At 38.7% G+C, this 27,501-nt stretch overlaps 1 protein-coding gene and 1 long non-coding RNA gene across 8 annotated transcripts in view; one reads left to right on the forward strand and one right to left on the reverse strand.

Annotated features, from left to right (window-relative positions):
• Positions 1-485: 485 nt before the first annotated feature.
• Positions 486-6,710, reverse strand: LOC121075994. 2 transcript variants are annotated; one of them, XR_005823297.1, is made up of 4 exons: positions 6,289-6,710; positions 5,105-5,294; positions 3,259-3,307; positions 486-1,141 (listed from the first exon to the last, which is right to left on the reverse strand). It is a non-coding gene; the product is annotated as an uncharacterized LOC121075994 (long non-coding RNA). The 2 variants fall into 2 exon arrangements; XR_005823296.1 differs by having other exon boundaries at positions 6,278-6,710.
• TJP1 (tight junction protein 1) overlaps positions 6,391-27,501 on the forward strand; it is a 164,477-nt gene continuing 143,366 nt past the window's right edge. For 2 of the 6 annotated variants that reach the window (XM_040569847.1, XM_040569848.1), the window contains exons 1-3: positions 6,391-6,566; positions 7,116-7,276; positions 16,677-16,809. In XM_040569847.1, the coding sequence (XP_040425781.1) occupies positions 6,543-6,566; positions 7,116-7,276; positions 16,677-16,809 (318 nt within the window). In that variant the 5' untranslated portion in view covers positions 6,391-6,542. The remainder of the gene's footprint in view (positions 6,567-7,115; positions 7,277-16,676; positions 16,810-27,501) is intronic. The other 4 variants (XM_040569851.1, XM_040569852.1, XM_040569846.1 and 1 more) reach the window with 3 other exon arrangements.

Below are 27,501 nucleotides of genomic sequence, written 5' to 3' on the forward strand. Positions count from 1 at the left end.
TTTCTACATGAATAATCTGTATCAGAGAGCACTAATGGCATTCATGCATATGCTTATCTTTTTCTACATTAAGCTTATTTTATCCTGTGACAGGGTCATGTCTGTCAGGCATAATGTGATATTTGGATAATCTTGACTTAAGGTGTTTTTCTTTTTTTAAAAGTAAAATCTTAGAATTACAAGTTTGCAAGAAATGGGTAAATGTAAAAGTAATGTAGGGTGTGGCAGTACAGGTCCACTTTGTTCTAGCCAGAATTCTTGGCTTTAATAGTATTCTTATTTTTGCAGTAACCTGAAATTTGATAGTAATAGTGTAAAGAAGCTACACATCAGAGCCCGCAGAACAGCACTAACACTGTTCATACAGGAATCCATTACTAAATAGTCCTGGCTATAGTGAAATGGGGATATCTGCTTGTTTGCAAGTTTCTTGTAAAAATGTCGATAGCTTATTCTAGATAGTCCTTTATTATTGATAAACCACAATTAAATAAAACTATTTTTTTTTCTGTGAGGATATTCTTCTGAGAAAACACAGTGAACATTCTTTCTTCCAAGCAAAATTATTTACCTATTTTTATTTTGGCAGATCAAATGAATGACCAGGATAAACTCTTTCAGAAAATGTAAGTTAATTCAAAATGACTGTGTCAGTTTATTACCATACCCATGTAGACACATATTTTTCTGTCATCAGTCAAGCTAGCCTGTCATAAAGACACTTTAGAGAAATGTGAAAACTTCGCCTATTGTAGATGATCAATTGAGCAGTAAAAAGTGAGAGGAAAATCCAAGATTTTTTTTGTTTTGTTTTTTACAGTGATACTACATGTATCTTTATAGATCTTCATGTAACATGCAGTTAAGTATGGAAGAAACAGTAACAGACCAGAAAAAGGCTTTCCATTATATATAATAAATACATCAAAAAAGGGTATAGAAAAGCTCTAGTAGATAATAGGAAAAAAAAAGTCACAGAATTACATATTGTAAATGCATAAATTGGAAACATAGAAACACACAAACACTGTTTTCTTACTTTTGAGGAGGAAGAAAACTGCTGGAGCACCATATCTGACATACCTGTAGATTCTAAGGAACTCTTTTGCCTTTGACAAGTATGATCCTTTTATTTGTATTCCTGGAAAGAAAAATGGGACATGTGAAGCTTACACATGACATTGAAATGGCAAGAAAGTCTGTTTCAGAAGCTGTCTTTACTGAGGTATCTGCACTAATGCTGCTAGTTAAAAGAAATCTTCATTAATATTATGATTATAATTGACTAACTGTAAAAAATAACAGAATACACTATTATTAAAAAAGTAATGATGCAAAAGAATTCTATTAGTAAACAGGAGATCAGTAATCTACTGTCAAGTTTTAATGTCAGTGTTGTATCAGTCTCTGGAATTTCACAGTGACACTTCACCAATTAAACTGTGTAATAAGAAGTTCTCTAATCATATGAAATGCAACAGGAGCATAGAATACAACTAGCATATCTCAAGACTTTTTTATTAGTCATTACAGTAGAAATCAGCAAGGGGAATGGGTATATTCTAAGAACAAACAAAATGTCAATTCTTCAGTCTACACAGTAGCACAGTATTGAGAAACATGGAATGAACAATGTAATGTTATGAAAAATCTTTGTTTTATGCAGAGTAAAGATTAAGACTATTCTAAAATGCAAATAAAATATTCTAGTTAATATGCCATAAAACAGCAACAAGTTTTTTTGATGTCTGCTTTAGCTCTGAAACAGTTTTGACAGACTAAAAAATGAACGCACCCGAGAGGTTAAAATTTACTATTAAGACCTAATCTACCCTCAAAAGTTGCTGATGTGGCCATTATATTACCAATGACAATGCTTTTTATTCTTGTAAGATATTTATCTATCTGTTTATTTTTGCCAGACAGTGTAGCTTATGCAGGTTTGCTGAAAAAAATAAGCTAAATCAGTAAAAATGAATATTTTTGCTTTTTTGCCAGCAAAGCTATACCAGTTAAAGATATGTTTTTTTCCTCCTCACATTGTTGCAGAAAAAAATACATTATCTGAAAAAATATATATATATATCAAGTGTACCCTAAACTTTCAAAAGTGCATTTCTGTAATGTCTCCAGAGAGTCTTTTGAGTCAGACCTTAATTTCTCCACCTCCTGTGAGTTTAGTCAAGACTGAGTGACGCAGGTGAGAGTTTGGAAAGGATGGCAGCTAGTGACAACTGGCACTACAGGGATGTGTGATGTGCTAATGATAAAGGAAAGGAAGATAAGTGATGAGCTTACTTAAATCACATATAAAATCAGCAGAAGTAGATAATACTGTAAAATCTTGCTTTGCACTATCTGAAATCTCATATATATTCTAACAATACTAAGATTGAAAAAGATGATAGACAAAGCTTAGAATGAAGATAGCATTAGGTAGACCACCATTACACTCTTATTCTTAGTGCTCTGCAGCTGATAGGAGCTGCCAATGCACAGCTGTCTCAGTGGCATGCTCTAAGTTGCAGCCAGTCTGTCTCCCACTGTTGACAACAGCCCACTCCCTACCTATAAACACCAACGCATGGGCCAAAATTCAGTAACACATACTGGCATTAATCTCCACCTTCTCGGGGCCTGTCTATCTACTGCTATACACATCATCACGCTAGTATAAACATACTATTATGAGTGGAATGTGGGGCAGCCACATGTCTGTTCAAGTGTACCAGTCATACTAATATTGTAACTTGTAACTGAAAGAGCAGTATGTTCTTCCAGAGCCACGAAGTGCATTGGAAGGTCATACCAGGGACTGACTTCAGAAGAAAAAGGGGTGTTGACGATTGCAAGTAATAGATGTATTATATAGTTTGTTCTAAGGTAAAGTCTGCAGTTCAGTTACCTAAGCAAATAGAATTAAGAAATTATTATGTCTCTGTGTGATTTTGTACTGAAAAAAAAAAAAAAAACAACCAACAAACATGCTATGAATCATCTATGTTAACCTGAAGTAATTAAATTGGACTTGAATTGTGTTTTGAATGTATGCTAGGTTCAAAAAAATGTAAGCAGCTTTCATCTTTCTGTAGTGAAGGAGAGTGTATCTCATCAGACAGAATGAGTTTGCAAAGACAACAGCAAATATGACCAGACTGCCTCTGTTGCAGGGATATCTACTGCATAAATTGTGGCCTTAACTCAGCTAATGGGTCCACACAGGCCTCAGAGGTAACAGTGGGATGTCTGGACGCTTACCCTAATCTGGAAGCGGCTGACTGACTCCTGTTAAAAATAGGCTCTCCATCTGAAAGGCAAGAAAGGCAGGACTGTTTTACTTTTTCAGCTATACACAAAATATGTGCCTAAAATATGATGTTCTTAAAGGAGATATATAATGGAGTAGCACTAAGAAGGAACAGGTCTGAGAGAATCAGAAATAATTGCAATTAAAGCTAGAGGATAACATTTCTTTATTACGTTTTTTCTCTGCAACATACATCAAGAACTACTGATGATATATAAACAGTACAAAAGTTAATTTGTTAGTACCAGATTAACAGTATAATCATTGAAAACTATAGAGCTAAATCTGAAATAGCAGTAATTATTTTGCTAATTTAAAAAGAATTAGGAAGTCCTATTGAATTAAGAATAGAAATCACTAACCAGACTTCAAAATGTTGAATAAAGATCTGAATATGCAGCCAGGTTCCATTTTAAGTCTTTATGCAAAGCATTGTTGGCACATTTCTTAACACCTTTGTATATAGACGCTTAAAATAAATGTACGTCCCAAATCTGCCACTATAAAAATGGGAAAAGCAATGTTTGGGGACTCTCAAAGCTTACCTGCTTCTCCCTGTTTTATCAGCTTTCAAATAAACTTTGCTTCCCTTGCATCCTTAGATTCTCTTATCTAAAAAAATTCTACCACTACAAATGGATGAAGAGTAGATTTTTATCTTAAAAGTTTCAATATGAGATAATGATAATATATATTTTTATGAGAGGTATAACATTCACATTGAATTGTGATATTCAAAACAACACAGTCTCATCCTTTTAGTCAGCATTTCCTAGCATTTCAAGGTGTAAATGATTTTCTCAATAGGACTGCACAAGTGTAAATGACTATTTCAATTATAATGTAGCTAACATTCTGCTAATGATGGTGAGAGTAAAATCCAGCCCACACTCATTCTCTCATAACTTGTGTGGGCAGCAAGCTTTTTTTCGGTGAAGTAATGACTGGATGCACAGCAGGAGAAAACAATGTGTCGTTTTTATAGTTTTTTTATTTTAAGGCAAAAAATGATCTCCATGGGTTTTCAAACAGATTTGATGTTCTGTCTATAGAAGATAGTGTAGTACTAGCATTGTTTAAAGACAAAAATTAGTTCCTACTCCTTAACCTTCCTAATCATTTCAAGTTAACCATCCCTCATTGCTTTTAGTGCTTGATCTCTCAAAAGACAAAGAAACCCATGAGTAGAATCTCATGTGTTGTAGATGTGCAGGCGGCCATTGAGCTGGCATTTGAATTTTTAATTAAATATAAATTAAATATTTAATTAAACATACAATTTTGGGACGTTTCTACACAACTTATTTCTACGCTGAAAATGCAAAGCTGTTCATATCATTAACTACAGTAAAACAATTCTTATCATATGTTTCTAATACAAATCTGATGTGTTTACAAGTAATATATTTACCTTCTCTGTACTCTTGCCTACTGTAGTCTTAAGATATATATTACATTAAAAAATAATCAAGGTGACAATGTTCACAGTATTTTTCCTAGCTGATGGTGCCTGCCTGGGACATCTACTCTGGGTAAGTATTACAATTCATATTTATTACATATTATATTACAGCATCTTAATGAAAGTTGTCACTTCAGCATGGATTTGCTCATATCTGCAATTTGCAGAATATCTACATCTACATACTTAAGCAGTGCGGGAACAGCCAAAATATACTATTTCTTCACATAAATATCAGAACACCTACAGAACAGCTTAGAAAAAGTTTGACCTGTTTTAGTGGGTTTTCCATATTACTTTAGATTGACAGCATTTCAAATGTGAATTAAGGATACCTTGAAGCTTCCTGCCAAAGCACAGTCACCAGCTATTTCTAGCCAAAATATTTTCAACTGCTGTTGATCAACAGCCCTCTGCCCTTCACTTCAGGGGTGTCTGCACTGAATGGGTCTCTATGATCATATTTTGAATGAATTCCAAAAGCACTTGTCAAAAGTGGGATCTTCTACAGCTCTTAATGCAGAACTGGAGTAGTAGGGCAAAGAACAGGTTAAAGTTGTAATAATTCTCACACTTAAGGCCATTACACAGTTATGCTTTCAGTGATTTTTGCTGAAGTACCCAGAAGGTGGGTAGCCCTGTAAAAAACATTTGATTCCTATCTGGTTTTCAAACACACTTCAGTTTTCCTCGTGTGTGAAAAAAATATCAGGAGGGGAGGTTTGTCCTCTCTTTCCTGTGGGCTCAGTAGGCTTTTTATAGGGGACTTCACAACCCCATCACTTAGGGGTCTTGCTGCAGTGGGGAGCTGCACTCCAGCCACCTCACGCCGCGCCTTTTCCTGGAGGAGGCTTGGTTGGGGGTGCTGCTCCCGCTGCTGCACTGTCCTGCCAGCCCAGAGCAGCCAGCCACCTCCATGCCGTGCCTCACCTCACCCTCACCTTCATCCTCATCTTCACCCTCACCTTCACCCTCACCTCACCTACATCCTCACCCCACCTTCATCTTCAACTTCACCTCACCTTCATCCTCACCTCACCTTCATCTTCACCTTCACCCTCACCTCACCTTCATCCTCACTTCACCTCCATTCTCACCTCACCTTCATCTTCACCTTCACCTCACCTTCATCCTCACCTCACCTTCATCTTCACCTTCACCCTCACCTCCATCCTCACTTCACCTCCATTCTCACCTCACCTTCATCTTCACCTTCACCTCACCTCCATCCTCACCTCACCTTCATTCTCACCTCACCCTCACCTTCATCGTCACCTCACCTCACCTTCATCCTCACCTCACCTTCGTCTTCACCTTCACCTCACCTCCATCCTCACCTCACCTTCATTCTCCCCTCACCCTCACCTTCATCCTCACCTCACCCTCACCTCCATCCTTACCTCACCTCCATCCTCCCCTCACCTCCATCCTCACCCTCACCTTCAGCCTCACGTCACCCTCACCCTTCCCTCACCTCCATCCTCACCTCACCTTCACCTCGTCCTCACCTTCCCTTCACCTGACCTCACCGCCCCTGCCGCTCCTCTTTCCCCTCACCGCCTCCGCAGGGCCGCCCCGGCGGGCGGTGAGGCGTCTCCCTCACGCCGCTCGGTGACCGCCAACCTCAAGCCACAATGTCGGCCGGGAGGCGAGGACGAAAATAACACGGGGCTACCTCGGGGCGCTGCCGGGAGGCGAGGCGAGGCCGGGCAGGCGGCGGGCTGCGGCATGGCGCCCCGCTGATGGCGGAGGGCAGAGCGGCAGCGGCGCCGCATGGGCGGGGGAGGGAGAGCCCAGGTAACCGGGCCGGGCGGCGTCGGCTCGGTGCCCGGCAGCGGGCAGAGATGGCGGTTAAGGGCCGCTCGCCTTGCGGGGCAGGGGAGGAGCGGCTGCGGCCCGGCCTGGGGGCAGCGGGGGGGCGTCGGGCCTAGCGGGGGGACGGCGCAGGTGAGGGGGCGAAGCGCGGGGCGGGCGGGAGGCCCGCGGCGGGAGAGGCACGGGGCGGTGGCAGGCGGGGGGCTGCGAGAAAGGGAGTGCGACAGCGGCAGGAGGAGGAGGAGGAGAGGAGCGTGGGCCCGGGGGGAGGGCAGAGCGCGGCGGGAGGCGGAGGAGAGCGTCAGCCCGGGCACGGATGGCGGGAGCGCGGCGGGAGGCGGAGAGCGTCAGCTGGGGGCAGAGATAGAGGGAGTGCGGCAGGAGGAGGAGGAGGAGGAGGAGGAGAGCGTGAGCTGGGGGGGCAGAGAGAGAGGGAGCGCGGCAGGAGGAGGAGAGGAGGAGGAGGAGGGGAAGGAGCGCGACGCAGGGACGGCAGATGCCTGGAAATAAAAATTTGATGATTGCATGCAGCGGCTGGAGAGACTCTGTCGGTGGCGGCGGCGGGGACGAGGCAGGGACAGGGGGGGCGACGGCAAAATGAAGTATCAGAAATACCTGACTGTCTTGCAGATGGCCATAGGGGTGACCGCCTCCAACAGGGGCAGTCTGATGCCCTTAAAGAGGAAGCTGTGGTGAGTAGGCACAAAGCGGGCCGGCGGCACTGCGGGCCGGGCCGGGCCGTGTCGGGGCGGGCGGGCGGGGGCTGCCCTCTAGGACCGGGGCCGGGGTCGGGAGCTCCGTGCCGGGACCCGCTGCGGGCCCGGGGCCGCCGGCGGCATCCCCGCGGCGCCGAGCTGCGAGGCCGTCGCCTCAGAGCGCGGCGCTGGTGCCGCCCGAGGAGCTGTCCGCGCCTCACGCCCGGAGCCGCCCGCCCGCTGCCGCGCTCCCCGCTCCCCGCTGCCCCGGCGGGGGCCCGGCGGCCGGGCCGGCCCCGGTTTCGGCCCCGGTTGCCGGTGAGGCGCCGCCGCCGGGCAGGGGCACCCCGCCGAGGGGCGCCCGGGGGGCGAGGAGCGGTGCGGGGCTGCCGGCGGGCCGCGCTGTGGGCAGCCCTAGGTCGCACCGAAATCCTGCCTCGCCTTCCTCGACGGTGGCTTTTTGGCTTGCCGGTGGGCGCGCTGAACTGATTTTTCTGGTTGAATCAACAATGTGCCATGAAAAATGTATTAAAGTGTAATTGTGTAATGTGGGTGAGTAGGGCAGCGACAGGCATATGGCACTGCGATGCCCGGGCACTGGGAGCCTGGCTGAGGCACTGGGACGCGTGTCGCCGCCGGGGCAAATCGCGAGGAGAAAATCCGTGAACTTGTCAAGTCAGGTTTTCTGGGGGGAAAACGCCAAGGAAGAATTTGTACGCTGAGGATTTGTTATCCATAAAAGACTAAGAGTGACATTTTAGGCGGTGATGCTCATATGGTTTTCTTTCACTGGACTTAAACGTTCCTAGTGAAGGAAAGTGAAGTGTCATAGAAGGCAGGGTAGGTCACACTGCTTAAAAATAGGTAACCCATGAACAGAAACATTTACATCGGCAGTTGCAACAAATATGGGTATTACCTTAATTGCAGAATGTGTCTTATACTCACTCTCTCTCTATATATACATATTATCAGCTAGCATTCACAATGTCAAGCAAATGCATCACTTGAAGAAACACTGTGCACCTAATAAGCTATGTCGTAAATTCCAAATCTTGCTCAATGACTTGCCGAAAAAAGCAGTTTGGCAAATCTGTTCATACTAACTGTAATGTACAAATGTAGTCTTAGACAAAAATCTGTTGACATGCTGATAAGTTTTATTACATTTAATCAAATCAAAAGGTTTTACAGTGTATGCAGTGGTTTAATTTTGATTATGTAAGTTACATAAAGTGCCACTACTGTACCTATTGTATTTTCCCCAAACGCTTTCCTTGACTGTGTGCAGCAGCATGTTTCATATATCGATATATTACTTCATTTGAAAGTCTAATTATGGGTAATATAATGCTAACACTTCTTCTGTTTTATATTTCCCGTGTCTCCTTGGAAATTTTTTCTTTACTGACATGTTCAAGTGAAGCTATTTATATTTGCGTACATTTAAAGTCTGAAAGGACATTATTCAACTTCTATCTGATGTCTTCAGTTGTAGTTAGATCAGCTCTGTATTACCTAGTTTCATGGCAAAATTAATGTGCTTTTTGAGGGAAAGCAAAACAAGATAGTGGATTCCCACTAATACGTACTATAAGCATTGCATTTCGTAACATTTCTAACTTGTCTGAATGTTGCTGCAATGCTATGCCTTACGAAGATTTAGTTGACTAAGAGTGTTAGGGAAAAATAAGATTATTTCTTTTCTTAATTTTAGGGATATGTATAGATTATTTAAGATTTGAGATCATGTCTCTGGGATATTCTTGTTAATAGGTGACATGATAATATGTAGTCACTTTTCCTTGGAGAACTTTAATAACATTAGGCATTATCTTTGTGGATAGAATTTCTGCTCATGTATGAAATGCTATTCTCTGATGCATTTAGAGAAAGGCTTAAGGATACTTTGTCATGTAAATTTTTTTTTAAAGCTTAGTCTGTATCAAATCACCCATTAAGAAAAAGCAGATATTTGAGTGAAGAGTATATTAATACTAAAATCAATGCAATATTCTTGTATATTTCCAACATAGAAAACAAGAGTGTATTCCAGGACTAGCTCTTTGGGAATCTCCAAGGTGCATAAAGAAAATATATAAATCAACTCATTTTATAATCAAAGGATGCTGTTTTTTGTTTCTTTTTATTTAGTAGCAGAACAACAACAACAACAACAAAAGAAACAGCATTTTGTTTAACCAGTCAGCTTCACAAGTTCTTTGAGGTTTTAATACGTATTGAAAGTGGAAGCAAAAGACATAATTTAATAAAAAAGGGTTAAAATGCTCATCTTTTTGTTGGTTGAGATAATCCACCTGAATCCTACTGAATGAAAATGAAAAAGGTACCAGCAATGGTTCATTCTTTACAGAGCATCTGTCACTCCAATTTTCTCCTGCTTTCCCTCCCAAAATCTAAGTTCTGTTTGTGATGCTTGAAGGCAGAGGTACGAATGAAAGCAAAAAAGATGGACAATGATATCTCATCGTGGGTTAATAGTAAGTTGGTATAAAGTAGCTGGATATAAAACAGAGAGCTGGCCAGAATAGAAGGAGGCTGTGCCACAGGCTCACAGTGGAGAGTGGTGGAGATGGGAACTTGACTGTGCTTAATGTGGAGCTTGATTGTTTTATGAGGAGGTTTAGTTGAGACAGGAGAATTTTGGACCTGGTGATGAACGAAGTTGCTGGAGTCCCATACTGCTGATTCAGACCTTTTCCTGCATTTGTGAGGCATTGTAATCTAATACATAGGAACCTAAATGAGATGAGTAGGATGTTCTTAACGGCCTTGCTGGGAGGGCTGTATCTGGATACAAAAACCACTGTCATAATGCTGCCAGTTAGCAGAGTCTATCAAGGCAATAAACTGTCTTTGTTCAGAGCAGGAACCTCCTTCCAGGTCAGGGCTGAGGCAACATGAGAAGCTTGCAGTATTTCTGTCCGTGATGAACTTCTTTCTGGACAGAAGGTTTTGTTTTTTGAGGCTGTACAGTAATACTGCTTTGGAGCACTACCTTTATTTCCCCCGGAGTAGAGTATTATCTGGTGCATTACATTTAAAATAGTTGTAAGTGGTACATAATCAGTACTTTTCTTCTGAATCTCTAATTTCCACTGTGAAATAGGTTGTTTTATGGAGTTTTTCAAATTGTAAAACCTTCATACTAGCACCATGCCTTAGCTAGACCAGTTATTACAGAAACAAAATTAAGAATTCGGAATGTGGTAACTCACACCTTGAAAACTGTATGACAGTTTCTTTCACCTTGGTAAGACAACGCAGGATTTTATTGGTCAACATCTGTTGATAGCTTTTATTATTATTATTTTATTATTATTTTTTAAGGGTGAGTGCAGCATGGATTAGTGCATTTGCTAATGAATTTAAGAAAAACTAACTGCTGTCCTGGGAGCACCTTAAAACACTAAATGGACATCAATATTTACTGGAATCCCGATATCTGCAACATAAATTCTTTTAGAATAGGAAATGATAAATCATGTAGTTAAGGGGAACTATACAAATCCACCATATTTCCTGCTACACTGAAAATAATATTTCTCTCCTAAAGGGAGAAGGAACGGGGGGAAAAAAAACAACCAACCAAACAAACAAAAAATAGCAGGGCATATTCTGGCAACTCTAATAATTCCCATTAATATTCTCATGTTTCTTACAGCATTTGCCTCTGCTTTGAAAGGTCTCTGCTTGGGCCGCTCCCTCTGCTGCCCTTGGCACAAAGGAAAATGGAGTCATGAAATAAGGCAAAAAGCTCAGTTGCTGATGTGTTTTCATTACAAAAAATATTATGGGAGTGGCTGAGGCTATTCCATGTTTGCATTTCCCTTATCTTTTAAAAATGATTGGTAGTTGACTGAGGTAATCTATAGGTTGCAGAAAAGAATGCAGAAGCAGTACGCTACAGAATTTGAATTTTGCTTGATCTTATTGGTGCTATTGTTAAGCGAATGTGTGATAAAGAAGCCTGAATGTTAATGATAGCTGCTTCTTGTAAGATATTCCATGGGCACATTTATTTTCAAGCGGATGAATAAACATACTTGAAATCAGTGAAGAGTAACTAGCCTATCTGGAATTAAGCGCTGATCTAAAAGCTTTGTTGACTCAGGGTCTTTGTGTTCAGGCTGGGGACTGGGCTTCAAAGTTCAGGCTGATGATGAAGGATGCCTGTTTTATCATTAGGACTATCCCTAGGGAGAAAAGTGTCACTTCTAAAGAGAATCATATTTAGAATATCAAATTAAGGAAAAAATCACCTCAACGTAAGAGAAATAAAGCAGCAAAGATTCAACATCTTGGGTGTCTCTACAGAAGTATGTGGAAAAATACAGATCGCCAGAATGGCCGTTACCCTTTTTTGATTACTGGTTCTGTTAATATTTGCTTGAAATGGGAATAATGGTCTCAGTTTAGCACATTGTAAGGATGTATTCATGTTGCAAATTAACTGATACCTTTTTTTGATGAAGGCAGGATGCTGTGCTTATATCTGGAGGTGTCTGCAGATACACAAGAATTATGTGTAGTAGGTGACTGTTCAGTGATGCTAGTCATTGCTCCATATTAGGCTTTTTTTTTTTTTTTTTTTTCCAAACAAATACTGAGTGACTGTAAATGTTAGGTCTTGCAGGCAAATCAGTGGGAGCGTTTTCAGCTTTTCCAGCCTTTTGATGGAGCCAGGAGGCATACTGGTCACCTTCAGCTGAGCCCAGCTGACATCCTCGCTGTCGTACTGGGGAAGCCTGTCTTCTAGTAGGAGGGCACAAACACAGAAATTTTACACATCTCTCAGCTGAGATGTGTGTAACTTCTAGAGATAGAAGTTTCAAAGAAGTTTCAGACTCACACATTGTGTGACCATCTGTAGTAACCATTTGCCACAAGTACCTCAGTGCTGTTTACTAAGATGGGTAGACCACTTGCAGGATATGAAAACTAGTAGTTATGTCACTGTAAGTCTTGTTGAGGATATATCGTTGTCAAAGATTTGTCCTCCCTGCCTTAGCTATAGCATTAATACTACACTCAGAAAACAAATACAGAAAATGTTTCATTTCAAGACATTTAATTATATAGGTAGTCTTCTATAAGACTTCTTATAGATTAGAGTTCCGAACTGTAAATCACTAAATATTAAGAGAATTTTCTGCATTTTTAAAACCTCTTGAGTCTAACTGCTTTCTCTAAAATAATGCTAGTTTAGCCATTTAAGCCAAATTCTAGCTATAGAAAAAAGTTAGGTAATATTGACGCTTGTTATAAATTGTAATTGTGTGCAAGTAGCATAGAAGTACCTTTTTAAATAATAAAAACTATGCTATTTTACATACATTCCACCTAATTACATTACAGTGTGTATTAAGTCATTAGCCATTGATGTGATGGTGCACTTCGAAGAAACTGTTGCCTAGTACTTTGTTAGGCTAGCTTGTTTATCAGTGGAACACAAATACTGAAAGTATATTAATGTTTTTGCTTATTTTACCAACTAGAGAAATAATTCAGAGTCACAGTTATGTAATCTGATAGCTGATCAGGGACTAGCAAGGTCAATGACACCATTTTAAGTGTTGTGGATAATAAACAGGGGCCTCTGGCTCAAGGTGGGATTTACAGAGTCATCCAATTTTACTCGAATAAAATTTCCAGAAATTAGCGAACTGGGGTGCCTTAATTTAGGAGTCTCCAGACAAGCCACACTATAAAGCTGTTATGTTTCCAGGATATTGAACACATTCTTCAATGAGCAGAAACAGCACATTTCAAAAAAGGCATTCAGAACTGCTCACACCCTTCCAAGATCTGGATGCTATATTCAACTTTTTAAAACTGTAGGCTGCTTTGAAGATCTTATTCTTAAGCTTTGAGTCAGGAGTGCTTGCCTTGTATTAATTGATGAGATGCAGACATTTTAAAAGGGCTCTTAGAAATCTTCCTGCCTTCACCTGTGATAATTCCTCTGTACCCCTGTACTACAGCCAGTGACTTAGCAACTCACTCAGAAATTTTGTCTTAATTAAACCAGACAAACAAAAAATGGAGGTAGGAGGTAATCAGATGTGTCAACTTTCATGAGTAATTTAATTTAATTTTTTTTTAGCTAGAGGTCCAGATGCCAGAATTGTAGTATTGCATGATAGTTTCAGTGTACGTTAAAAAAAAAAAAACAAAAAAAACAAAACAAAACAAAAAAAACGAAAAAACAAACTTGGTTTCTCTAGTTACAATGGAAACGTTGAGAACACAAAGCAAGATTGAAATGTAAGAAGAATTAAAAAATCTGTATATCAGATTTATGTGAAATTTAGTTTCAAGTCAAACACCTTTTTTCATGAATTTTGACTCACCGAAACTAACATTCCTGTTTATATTACAACTTCATAGAGTTCATTTTGGGGTCTTATTCCTTGTGGGATTTTCCAGTAGCTGAAACTGCTGCTGCAGTGCTGTACCCGTGTTACTGCAGTTCTTGAGGGTTTTGTTGCTGCATCCAGTGTTCTGAGAGGGCGGGCGACATAGATCCAAGTCTGCATCAGATCTGTTAGTGCTTCTCTTTGCACTTTGAACTAGAGGATTAGCAGAGGCACAGGAGAAGCTGATATTTAATTTCTTTACATTTGTCCCAAAATTTCCTAATCAGCCATAGAGTCAAAAAACATCCTTCTGTACATGTGGATGCCTTACTTCATTTAAGCAGCATATAGTGCAAAGCTTCCAGATTCCCACTGGTGATATTGATTAGGTTTTCCTTTAGTTGGTTAAATATTGCTTTATTTATTTGTGAAAGACACAGTGAAGTTAGGGATTTTATAAAAAAAATGCAGGCAATATTTGAACTGTGATATTCCTTCCCACAAAATAATACTTTGAAGTTAAATGTGATTTTTAAAGCAGGATTTGGAACCATAGAAGCTAGTAAGTAATCTCCATCATTTATTCTCCAGCTGAACAAAATGATGGATGGATTCCAGAGGCAGCAAATTATGCTCCTCTCTTGCAGTTTTTTCAAGTGGTTTTTAAGAATGGAGCTCCCAAGTGGAAGGGCCTTCAAAATAAGTCATTAGTTTAGTTCTTTGTACAAACTACATCACTTTGATTAGCCTGTTATTTTTAAATGTTTGTCTTTCACATGTCGTTTTTCTTAGTTCTTTTTATTTTTTTAAAGTCTTCTTAGTATGAGAAAACATTAAAAGACTTAAAGTTTAAAGACAGATGTACATTTACAGGCAAGGCCCAAAAACAAGGGGTTTGAAAAATAAATCAAAATTAAGAAAAGTCCAGTGCAGCTTACAGTTGTTCAAGAACTTTTCTGTTAAATTTAAGGAATAAAGTCATTAGTCTAACATGTTAAGCATTTAATTGGACAGAGGTGAACATCAAGACATAATGACCAAGTGATAAGTACTGAAATAGGCAACCCTCAAACGTTCTCTGAAGAGAGACTGAATCCAGACCTAGCTGAAGTGAAAGCAGTGGATCTCTTTGTGGGCTCCAAGGTCTGTGTTTGGCATGGAGTCAGAAGATGTATGGTTATGTTCATCTGGGTTAACTTTACCAGCAGTGTTTGCAGAGATCTGTAAGGTGTCTGAAAGATACATTCATACAACTGAAATATACCATCTCTGAGAGTGTCACTCTTTGTCTGCGAACAAGAGTTGCAACTGAGCAACTGTCTCTCTTTGGAAATTTGTCCAAGTAATTCTTTAGGGCATTTTAGCAAGGAATCCATCCCATTTTTTTTAGTTCCTGTGGACAATTGTAGTACAGTAGTAGCCAGGCATCTTTCTCACAATTCAATGCATATGTACTTATACCAAAAAGCTAGTGTAGTTTGAGCAAGAAATTTATATATGTCTGAATATAATAGTTAAGTAATGATTTAGAAAATACTATGTGTCTTTGCAGTTGAAAGCCCAGAAGTAAATTAACCCAAGGAGAAAAATGTCTAAAACAAGTTACTGTACTGTCAAGGGAACTGATAGCAAGCTGTGTGTGTGTACGTGTGCCTGTGTAAAAACCGAAAAACTTAGCCGTATGAAAACAAAATCTCAATTTGGTATCACAGTAATTTAACAAATATGAAGGTCTTTATAAATTGAATAAGAAATTTTAAAAGTTCAAGATGAAGCAGACCTCACATAGACCTCAGAGTCCCCGTGACCATGCAAGTGTATTCAGCCTGTGTTTTTTGTATTTTGTACTTTGGATTTTTTCTTTTGTGTTAATGTGGCCCACTCTATGCAAAGTCCTTTTCCGGTGATGTGCATATGTAAAGACATTTCCACCTCTCTTCATCATTTGGAAAAGCACTTCTGTGCATACCAAAGCCATTCATTCCAAGTAAAAACAAAAATGAAAAAATATACTTAAATTTTTTTGGGGACAGGAATCGTAACGGTTACAGAGAAAACCACTGATCTGCTGTCCAAATTCTTGGGAAATGCAAAACAGATAGATAGAGATAAATGTGTATGTACGCACACGTGCACACATTAATTTTTGTGGCCTCTTACGTCTGCAGTTGAGAAATTATCCCCAAAAGACAATCTGCTCAGTAAGACTCTTCCTTTTTCAGATGTGCGTATTTGCTGAAATAAAGCATTCCTAATGTGGTGTCAGACTTACTAGAGACTGTTTTGTGTTTAAAATACCGAACTTTCAAAACTTAGTACGTTTAGTTAATTGTTAACCCCACTTACTTTTACTCAGTAACAACTTCCAACAAGCTCCTTGAAATATGGATTACTTACTCAAAATATTTCAGTTATGGACTCCCTTAGGACTATATTTAGACTACTAATGTGATGGAATAACTTATAAACTGTATTTCCTTAATATATTACCTCTATGGCTTTAATAGATCCTTTTCATTTTGTTATCGTTCATCATTATTCATTACTAGAGCAGCTGAAGTACCATTAGCGCTCAAACTAGAAAAGCTCAAAAGCCAAATTCTGCCAGGCTCCTGCTGATTTAACTGACAGACTATCAACATGTATCACAGAACTCAGTTTTCCACTGAAATAATAGGGAAAAATATTCCTTTTATTTTTTCAAAATATATTTCTCTGTAGTCTGTTTTTTTTTGATACTTCTTACATTTTTACAGAAAATGTACAGATGACTAAACCTGCAAGCAGTGGTAGACTTAATGGGAGCTAGGTTTCTACATGCTTTTGTAGTCTTATTTTGGCACTTACTGATTGAAAACTAAAGTTTGGATTGAGACCCTTGTTTGTGTAACATGACCATATGTTTATTCTCTTGTACATTATTTACTTTAAGCAAAAGTATTAATTGCAAATGTATATTAAAATATAAATAAAATTATAATTTCTTTGTCTGATACGTGGCTCTTTTTGTTTGGCAGGGTAACTCCATCTTCCGAAAATCCCAATGGTGCTACCTGTAGTGTAAGTCAGGGAAAGCCTTCTTTAAGAAGAATAAAAGGGAGAATACACAGAAGCAAAAGTCTGGATAGCATTGATTTCTGTGAATTCACTGTAAGTACTTTGTATTTTATATTTATCCTATCTGGGAATCTTCCTAATAAAACAGTTGTCCTTCTTGAATTAGGTTTATCTGTTTGTTAGAATTGGAAAATGTATTGTGCTTAATGATGTTATAGTTGCAGTCCTACACTGACAAGCGTAACAAAAGTGGTATTGGTTATATAATGAGTGATGCATACCTACATTTTTGTTCTTGAGTAAATGTTAGTTAAATATTTTGATTTCAGATTTTAATATTGCCTCCTGCATAAGATGCATGAACTAACTGGAAAAGGAGTAAATATGAAAAATGAGATATGTTTTCAAAATCTATTTTCATACTTAGAATGTCGAAGTTGCATTCACAGTGAAACAGATTATTTTTTAGGAAATCCTCAGAATTATTTGGATTGTGTGACTGTAGTAGAGTACTAGAAAAAGAAATAAATGTATATACATTATGTGTGTGTTTATATCACTTAAAAGCTAGTATCACAAATGATACTTAAGCGGTATTGGTGTATACTTATATATATATACTTATTCTTATTCTCTTTGGTCATGGTTCAAATGTATTTGTTTTATATTTTAAGAAAATTTATAGTGATCATGGTTTCAAAGATTTTGTATAGATTATGCTTTAGAGATTTAACAGAATTCAAAGAAAAAACTGTGCAATAGGGGCAAACATAACTTTTAATTAAGGACGTGTTTACATTCTAATGACGAAAGAAAAGAAAATGTTAATATGAACGGAGATGGGACATAGGGGTAGATTTCTTGCTATTTATACTGTTTACAATAGATTAGAGTTAGTCCTAAAAAGTCACGGTATGTTTTCAGAAATTCTTTGCTGCAAAACCAAAAATAAGTTACACCTCTCAAATTACTCAGGGAAATTTGGTCAAAACAAATTACACTCTGACAAACTAATGTATTGTAGTTAAGAAACAGTAAAATAATGGTAAAGAATATATTAAATTATAAACCCATTGTTAAAGATAAGAATGAAAGAGGCAGATAGGAGATACGTGCTATCTTTATGATGTACAAATCAATTGTAATGTGGAGAGACATTGTGTTGTGTGGCATTACATGGTAATAAAAATAATATAATTAAAACGTTCATATGTAATTTGGGGAATTAGCTTTATCTAAACCAACAGAATGAACTGAGTATGTGCAGCTTTTGTTGTTAAAAATGATGCTAATAGTATGAAAAATGGTATATTTTCTCATGACTGTTTTTCTTCTAATTACAAAGTCTTGCAGAGCTATCTCTAGTACAAAGACCTTGCTGTTTGTTGTTTAAGGAAATAATGAAATCAGTAGCAAGGATTTGTGATTTAATGGGTTGTGTAGTGTCCAGATACTTGCAGCATGCAGGTGCTGAAAAGCCAGGTCTTGTTGCAGGGGAAACATGTATGTGAGCCTGTGTGTGCTGTCAGCAGCTAGCACTGCTTGATTTAGAGTGCTTTGGTGAGTCCTGTTGTCACAAAAGTGATGTTGGTGTAATCATTACCTTACTGAAGGGTAAAAATTCTCTTTGGGAATGAGATTGCTGAAACAATAATTTTAGCTTGTGCTATATGGGTCTTCATCTGTGTGGTCCTATTAAGGACTTTTTTCTAAATCTCTACTCTTGGGGCCTTCAAAGAAAAAGAGATCATAGCCAACGGTAAAAAGAACATCTTGCGTGCCATAGAACCTTTGCAAAAGAGATTTGAGACACATAATAATGGATCATGTCTGTATCTGAAGCATAAAAATATTTAGAGTAAGTACATCTATATGTATGAAATTCATCTATTAATAGCAAGGTATTGATAATTAGGCTCACAAAAGGAAGACCGTTGTTAATTCTGAGGTTTCATGTTAAAGGATGATGCGAGTTTAAATAGCTAAATGTGGAAATCAGACTTATAAATATGGACTTTCTTGCTGCTACATAATTAATTCAGAATTACACTGAAATATTTTGTAATATTGTATAATGGTACTTTTATTGTTTTAAAATTGTGATTAAAAATAGATCTAAAGAAGTAATTGAGGGAATTAGTATGCCTAAATCTTTCCAAAGTGCTCCCAGAACTGAATGCTTTTTATGGTCTGCATCTTTTTCTAGTAAGAAGGCTCAGGCAATGGCATATAGAATAAAACTGAAAATAAAAGATTTAGCGGAAGTGAGAAATTATTTTACAAAAAGGGAAAGAGCTTTTTAAAACATTCTCTTTAGAACTCTTCTTTGTTGTAGTATATTGTTTTTATCCACAACAAAAATGAGAGGTTTCATATTTTAAAGATGTATGTGATTTATATGTTGACAAACTCAAAGTAATTGGAGGATCCAGTGAACTGTTGTTTTTCTTCATTATACACTGAGATTAAGATCTATTAATAAGTCTGACTGTTAGAGAATTTCCATGTCTATATGTATTCCAAAGTGATCTTGTTTGTAAACCTTTTGTTCATTACCTATAAGCAAATTCTTTCTGAGGACAAATCCTGACATCAGGAAGGCCTAAAAAAAAAAAAAAAAATTATGCCTCATTTTCTCCAGGCATGAAGAGATGTGTCCCCTGTGGGAAAGATCTGGATTTCCATGCAATATGTACATATGAAAATGCAGGACCTGAAAACCCTGTATTTCCTACTTTACTGTGACTTCAGCTGTGGCAGTGGACAAGTTGTGAGAGCAGCATTAAGCTGGGAGGTTCATTAAAAACACGTTTTTTCTTTACAAGGGAAAAGATAACCAGAGAAGAGCCTATTGTATGTGTAAGATTTCGGCAGAGGCCAAAGAGTGCCTGGGAGGGAATACCATGGGCTTCACGGGGTTGTCTGAGACGAGGTGGTGCTGCCATGTTCCTATTTTCCCACACAGTGTCTGAAGTTAGTGGTACTAATGGCTTTGTTATACCTGTGGCTTATAATATGGATGACACACCTAAAAATGCTGGAGGGGTCTTTGCCTATAAAACCTCTTTATAGGATGACCTGCTACTACAACGACTTAATGCGAGCCCCGGATATTTGTGGGAGACTGTCACAGCGCACGACTGCTGGCTGGTGCTTGGCATACCTGTGTTATCATCCAACAACTGCCTCTGTGGTGCTATCCTTAACGTCCTTTTAGGAGGTATAAATTCTTCCTGATTACAAGTGGTGGGAGTCTGCAGGATTGCTGACAAAGATCTGGGTTTTACTTCTAGTGATACGTCTGCTGTCTGAAGGGGGTGATCCTGGGGTTTGTAACAGCCGTGCCTCTCACTACCATTTTGCTAAGACAGCAGGCAGGAAGATAAAGTGGTGAGGTAATGATAAGCCACAGAGTGATGGGGCAGCAGCTACTTTAAAATGTGTATCTGTCTTGGACTTCTTTCACCCTTTTCTTTATTCTCTCCATGTATTACTGCTACCACTTGGTCTGATATTTGTGCCTGGTTTCCACAATCTAAATAAAACCTGTTTAATCGTCCTTCAGTTCTTTAAGAAGTATCACCATGCTACGCTTCCCCAGATGTTAGTCTCTGAAATACTCAGCGTTAGTTGCACGTATCAAAAATGAGTGATTTTTGTTGAGTTATCTGCAACCCAGAAATGTTACATAACTCCTATTCCACACTGGAGAAGGCTTTGAACTAGAGAAAGAATAGGATTATCAGCTCTCAGAGAGAGATGTGAAATGCATCTTACCTTGTAGAATGAGCTTGTCACACTAATGTTCATTACATCTGTTTTTAAATGTTTATTACACTGAAACAGCCTGGCTTTGCACAAGCTACCTGCTATAGCAGTAGCACTTTGAGTCCAATTGGTCGACAGGGATTTTCTCATACTCAGCATCGTGCATGCACACGCCAAGTATTTCCTCCCACAGACCTCATGGTCAGTTAACAACAACAGGTATGGTGTGGCTAACCTTTGATTGCATGAATGCATGAAGGTGAATGGTCGCTGGCCTTATGACAAATGTTGTATGTGGCTCACAGTGTTACAAATGATGGCCACCCCTACAATGTGCAGACACAGAGAAACTGTTCCCTCCTTTCCCTGTGAGACGGTGCTGATGTTTTGTGGGGATGACAGTGAGGGAGACTTTGCTGAAACATTTATGAGGAGCTCATTTCCTGAACCTTAGAAGAGATAGAGCGCCTGAGATATCTTCTTTCTCATTTTTAGTAGGGTAACTTTTTGATCAGACTGGAGAAATGACCAAAATCCTCATCTTAAGCACGCTGTTTGTTTAAACGAATACAGACATTGCATTTTCCTGCTAATATCAGCCCTTGTGGAAGAAGGAACTCTTCTTGGAAATCAGAGCACTGCAGTTATTTACAATATGAACAAGCCCAGCTCTGCATATTTTCTGGAGGCAGCTGATGCTAGCCTGCTCTCAATAAATATGCACACAGCAAGTTTTCAGTTAAGCTAAAGCCAGAGTCAGGCAGATAATTCCCAGTGTACTTCCACCTGCAGCAAGGGTGGAAGTCCAAGGAAGAATTCTGCAAAGTGCTATAGAAGGGCTGAGTCTTGCTTTCATTTTCCCATTCTTTTCTGGTCTTAACCTTTTTCAGATGTGTTGCTTTTTCTCTTCTCATCATGTACTGACAATAAAGTGAAATTGGCTCAACTCATTTGTACCGGCACTTCAGAGGTCAGGGGATGTCAGTATGCAAAATACAAAAGTAACTCAGGAGGGTAGGGTAGCAGACTACTCAAAAGAGGAGAAAAAAGAGGCCACTAAGCACTAAGGGCAGTTGAATAAAGCACTGTGGAATGCATGAGTAAATGGAAGTAGCAATAAAGGGGGAGATCATCAGAAAGTGAGAATTAGCTAACACGTAATTGCCTTTTTTAGGTAGGGCATGCTGATGTTCACCTGTGCTACTAGTTTTTAGTTGACTGTAAGTTTTAGTAAGCATTATGCCCCTGAAGGGGTATGATGTCTTGTGTGCTTTCTTGCAGGGAAGTATTTCTCTGTGTGTGTGCCTGCTGTTAGCAGGGTGCAGCGGCTGACCCCTCATGCTCTCTGTGGGGGTCCGTGTGCCCAGCACGCCCCGGGTGCCAGGACAAGCATGTGCACCGACGTGCCTGAAGAGCGGCTGCAATTGGCTGCCTGTATGGTGCTTTGCTGCTGCTGTTATTGCTAAGAGTTCCACCTTCTTTGTGATTTGCAATGACATTTTAAGGCTGGTTAGAGGCTTTAGACATTAACTTGCTTGGATGCTTGTGATGACATCCTAATTTCACTTCTTGGGTCCCTTTGGTAGATTTTTAAGGTATGCGGCAGGCTGAAGAATCATTTTGCTGTTTGAAATGTCCTTACCAAGAAATGGAGAATTTGTTGCAGTGATTAGCCAGCCCCATTCCCCCAGTGAAAAAATCCAGTGATCAAAACAGGATACTGTGCTATGCTGCTCTGCTAGTTCCTAGAGTATACTGCTGAGGAAAGCAATCTAATCTGTACTGAAATCATGGATTTATTGCAGTTTCTGTTGTATTTAATCTAACCCAAATTCCTCTTCCTTTTGAGTCATCTTATAAATGGCTTTTCAGATGTTAGATATTATTCTGTAGTTCGTTTTGAAATAAAAATGTTCTATTTTTATACTTTTATTTGTCTTGATTTTTCCTGCTGGGTATTTTAATCTGAATATGTATCTGTAAAACTGGTACAATGATAAATGAATAATAATACAGATGATATGAATCCGAGTTATTTCTTAGGATGGAGACATAAGAACACTGACATTCTTTAAAAAGTCCTGCAGGTATTTTAGTCTTGTTTGTAGATGTGGAAGGAAAAATTCATTAGCACAGCTGGAGTCTTGTAGATGCCCTTAATTTGTTCCTGTTCAGAGAAGTGTGGTTGTTAGGCAGCTGTTTGTGAGGATTAAATCCTCAGTAGTAGCTTAGACTTACTTCACAATGTTGCTGTTGTAAAAGACAAATCTCACGCAAAAGTGACTCATTTATTAGAATTATAATTTTGTCTATTGACAGATATATGAACACAGCACTGACATTACACGGTAGAGCTAGTTTTAGTCAGTTTGCTTTACCTAAGTTAGTTTAATTGATTAAAAGAAAATTATTTTTTTTATTTAACCACTTAACACATTTTACGATTAATGAAATGAAAGTATTTTAAGTTTTTCCCATGTGTTTCATTGGTAGGTTACACAGAAAAAATGCAAAAATATACGTTATTCTTAGCATATCTAGTTAGTAGTTTAAATGGAGATGAATTCTTTTTAAACTGATCTTGATTGGAGCAACATTTGAAATACAATACGGACCAAAAGAGAAAACACTGCAGGCTTTAGATCCAAGATTACAATTCCTCTGGGAAAAAGAAGTATGCATTTTCAGCATTGTTTATTTCTCTCATTTTGCATTTCATTTAAACACAAATCCAAAGTTTGATACAAGTACTATTCCAAATGTCAAGGCAAATTTTTAGGTCTAAACATCACGCTAAGTGATACTTATACAGCCTTATGATTAATCCAAGAATGTTAACCATAATAACAAGTAATTTCATTTGCTAACTTTTAAATTGTGATTGACCTTGATTTATGTTTCTGAAGTGATTCTGGTTGTTTCATGCTTCTGAATAAATTCAGCACAGCAGTTTAGATCTACCAAGGATATTAAGTCCATAATAGTCATTATACCAGCAACTGGATTTACATTTAAGTTTAATTAGAAATATATTTTTGAGTACATTTTTGGGTTATTTTTATTTCTTCTGAGGATGGCACCATGAAATGGGACAGACGGAGCTGTATAGAAATGTTATTTAGCATATGTTAAATTAATATCTTGTTTATTACTTCAGTACCATCATAGTTTGCATATATTGTGAGTTTTGACTTGTCAGGTCTCACCCTTCTTAAGAAAATGTCCAAAGATACCTAGGCCATCCTGTAGTTTGTCTTTAAATTATATAATAACAGTTCCCTGACATGTGGCTGTATGGGATGCTGGCGTTCTGTATCCCTTCAGTCTCAATCTAGCAGTGCACATGCGGTTGCCTTCCAGCAAACTGAGGCCCCAGGCAGGGTGAAGGTCCAATTGTCTGTCCTTCACCTAGCACAGGGGTCCTGGGTAGCAGAAAGGTGATAGAGAATGGCCATTTTCTCTGGTTTTGGGGTGCATCTGAGAGCTTCCTTTAGCATATTCATTTCTGCTCTGGATTCTGCATGCATCCAAATGAAGATCAACTTGGGATTAAAGTAATTTGATAGGATGACTCACGGAAAAGAATAACTTTCATATAAAAATGCAAAAGTTCTCTAGGTGGCTGCTAGTCTGATTTTTTTTTTGTCTGAAAATCAGTTTCTTGATTTTCATAGTGATGTTGACTAGATACCTTAGCATTTTGTTAGCTGTTTTATATTTATGCAGTAAATAATTGCTTCTGTCTGAAAGAATTTTATGTAAGTGAATTTATATTGGTTTTGAGTCTAAGTACATTTATCTTTCGTGCCAGAAATTCTTCACTGATTTATTTCTACAGCAGAAGTTAAAATTACATTGCTCAATCTATTTTCCTGTTATTGATAGATTTATTTGTTTGACCTTTCTTCACCATCACGTTTGAAGAGAGGCACACTGGCTAGTATATATGAGGAAACAAAGACAGGAACAATTTCTGTTGCAAGCTCTGAGCCTTGCGCTTAAAGATAGTAAAAAACAGGAGTGTCAGTATGAATGGCTTTTCAAATATTTCACTACAATGTATATGCTGAAAAGTCTAGTAGCATCTCTGTTTTATTATTATTATTATTATTATTATTATTATTATTATTATTTGCCTTGGGGGGTAGGGGGGGCTTTTGCCAAATTATTTGGCCTTACTGGAATTGTTCCCACTTGGAAATTAGAATTTGTGAGTGATTAATTCTAGGGGTCTTTAAAATTTTGTTTTTATTATTAAAAAACAGTCAGGTATGAGTTGGTTTCATTTGTAAAAGCTGCTGGGAATTTTCTGTCATGAAATACAGGTCTAAATGTGGATAGTATTGGCCAGTCTGCAAAGATGCAGTAATTTCTTAGAAATAATAAAGATCCTTTAGTGTATGTACAGTCAACCTCAAAATACAGTTTTGGGTTTTCAAGATTTTGAAGTACAGCATTTGGCCTCATTAAAAGGTCTTTGAAATTTGTTCTTGCTTAAGTTAGAATATAAAAAATATTAATCAAAGTTTCAGAAAACCATCACTTAAACTCTCTAGTCAATTGCTGCCAGAACGCTCTCATGGTGCATATTTCACAGCACCGCATTATATTTCTTTCTTTGCACTTTGAAGAAGATCTTTTTAGTTGCATATAGAGATGAGAAGATAGTCTGAGTTCCTGATCAGCAGCAGAATACCTCGTTTTGAACTCAGCCATGCTCAAGGTTATCTGCTACTATCGAGCTACCGGCGTACATCTACCTATATAAATCCTATAAAAATATATAATATGTATATAGTGCAGATGCCTGCACATTGCATTTAATATACAACATTTCACTGGTTAGGCTCACCTTCTGTCAGCATGCTCTCTACATAAATTTTAGAGTTTTGTTGCCTAAATTCTGCCTGTCAAATCATGCCGTCTCTGCCAGTAGCAAGCACCTCCAAGAGGTGCTTGACCCTAAATGCGCAGTCCCTCAACAGCAGTTGAAAAATGTCATCGTCACCCTGCCAAGGTCTGCTCTTCCCAGCTTTTTTTCTCTGCTCTCTAGAAGCAGTGGTTGGTGCTCAGGAATATGTCATTTAGCACTCAGTAAAGTATTGCTTTTTTAAACATTCCTCATCATTCCAAACATTTCCCTGTCCAGCCCTCTCCGATTCTTTGTCATCCAAATGGCTGACAAGTGCGCTTAGGCATGGAACAAAGGAATTTGCCTTTAGCAGATGGTTTATTTTAAGAGGATGTACCAGTACTAATGTAGAAGAACTGGCAGGATACTCTCAGCAGTCAAAAAAGATTTTGATATATGTGCTGTAGCATAAGGTTTTGCTGCAGTCACTGGAAAACTGTGAAAAGAGAGAAAATGTAGTTAAAATAATGGAAATATAATTCTGTGCATTGGAAGTTGAAAATGAAGTACATTCCACTCAACACCTGAGTCTTTGACCTAAATGCAGAATAAAATAAAAAAGATTGATAGTAAGCACCTTGGAATTCAGACTGCATGAGTTTGCAAAAAGGTCTTAGCAAACTTCTGGACTTTTTTAGTCCAAAGAAATCTTTATTTTGAATTTATTTTTTATTTTGAAGTCTAAACCTCTGAATGCAAAACAAATTGTTTATACTCTGTGCTTAGAGTGACAAAAGAGCTAGAATGCATTAGTGTTCTAGGGCAGTTAGCGTGGGCTGTCTCATCGTACTTGCAGCAACAGACACTTCTAGTTTGCAGACATTCTGGTTGCTTTTGGCACAAACGTCCTCTTTGTCCTCTGGCACAGCTGGTTTTTCAAAGAAATATTGGATGTTTGTTGCCCATCTATATCTAAGAAGAGCAGCTTGCTTCTCCCACTGGTGTAATACGCCTTTGCTGATTGCTCTGCAGTATTCCGTGAGGAAGCGTCCAGGACCAGATAACCTCTAAAGAGCAGCTGCCTTTGGATATTTGGCACTGTTATTAGCAATATACTATTGGGATCACAGGCTTCTGTAATAAATTTAGCAATCTTGGCTGCAAGATCGTTATACTTATCTAGCACCCCTCAGAGCAAGAGTTTGAGAAGTACGTCTCCTATTCCCACCATGGTGAATGCCACTGCAGGAGTAAGAAGCAGATCAAAAGTGTTTGTATTTTTATGAAGATTTGACATTTAACTTTGGGTATCTACTGACTTCCTCCAGCTGTCTTTCATTGCCCTCGAGAACAGCCCAGGGGACACATACTGAAAGATTGTTAATGACAAAGAAAGGGAAGAATCAACAAGATAATCTCTAGGAGCTGCTCAGATATTCAGGAACCAGAGGGCAGTTTCTGAGCTCGCCCTGGAGGAAAGTTAAAAAAAGACAATGTGCAAGTCTGAGGGTTGTGCTTTCCGGTGAGGTGTTCTGCAGGTAAAGGAAAATGAAGAAGTCAAATCCTCCAGTGTAAAGTTTACAGCATAACCTAACTACAAACACAGTTGATTTCCACCCCTCTTAGGAAGCCAGCGTCTTACTCTTTGACCTAACTGTGATGAACGTAGAATAAGATTTTTGGAATTCCTGTATACCAAAGTGGGTGCCCAGGCAGCACTTCAGCTGCACTTGCCTTAGGTGTGGTTTTTATATACGAACAGTAAAACAGTGCTTTGTGGAATAACAATTCATTTACTCTAACAAGGTAGGGATGTGAGTTCCCAAATTAATGATCCCTCAACAGACGCATGAAAGCTTTCCACAAATTTATAGCTGGATATGCTGTCTGTATTCTTTTATTCTTAAATGTGTGATCCCTGTGAAACTTGGTTCATGATATTAATCTAGTTAAACTTACCTGGTTATCTACCAGGGCTTCCATAACCAGAGCAATACATGGCTTTTCCTTTCTCTGTCTAGCAGGTAATCTGGGTAGATCGGGCATTTTCTTATAGCACCACCTCATTGAAGATCTTTCCAGTAACTGCATGCAGTCTTTACACTTATTGGCCATGGTTTGGGGCTGTGTAACAAAATAGCTTTGCATACCTGGATGATTCCTAC

This window comes from Cygnus olor, chromosome 11 (genome assembly GCF_009769625.2).
Source record: "Cygnus olor isolate bCygOlo1 chromosome 11, bCygOlo1.pri.v2, whole genome shotgun sequence".
NCBI classification, from domain to species: domain Eukaryota; kingdom Metazoa; phylum Chordata; class Aves; order Anseriformes; family Anatidae; genus Cygnus; species Cygnus olor.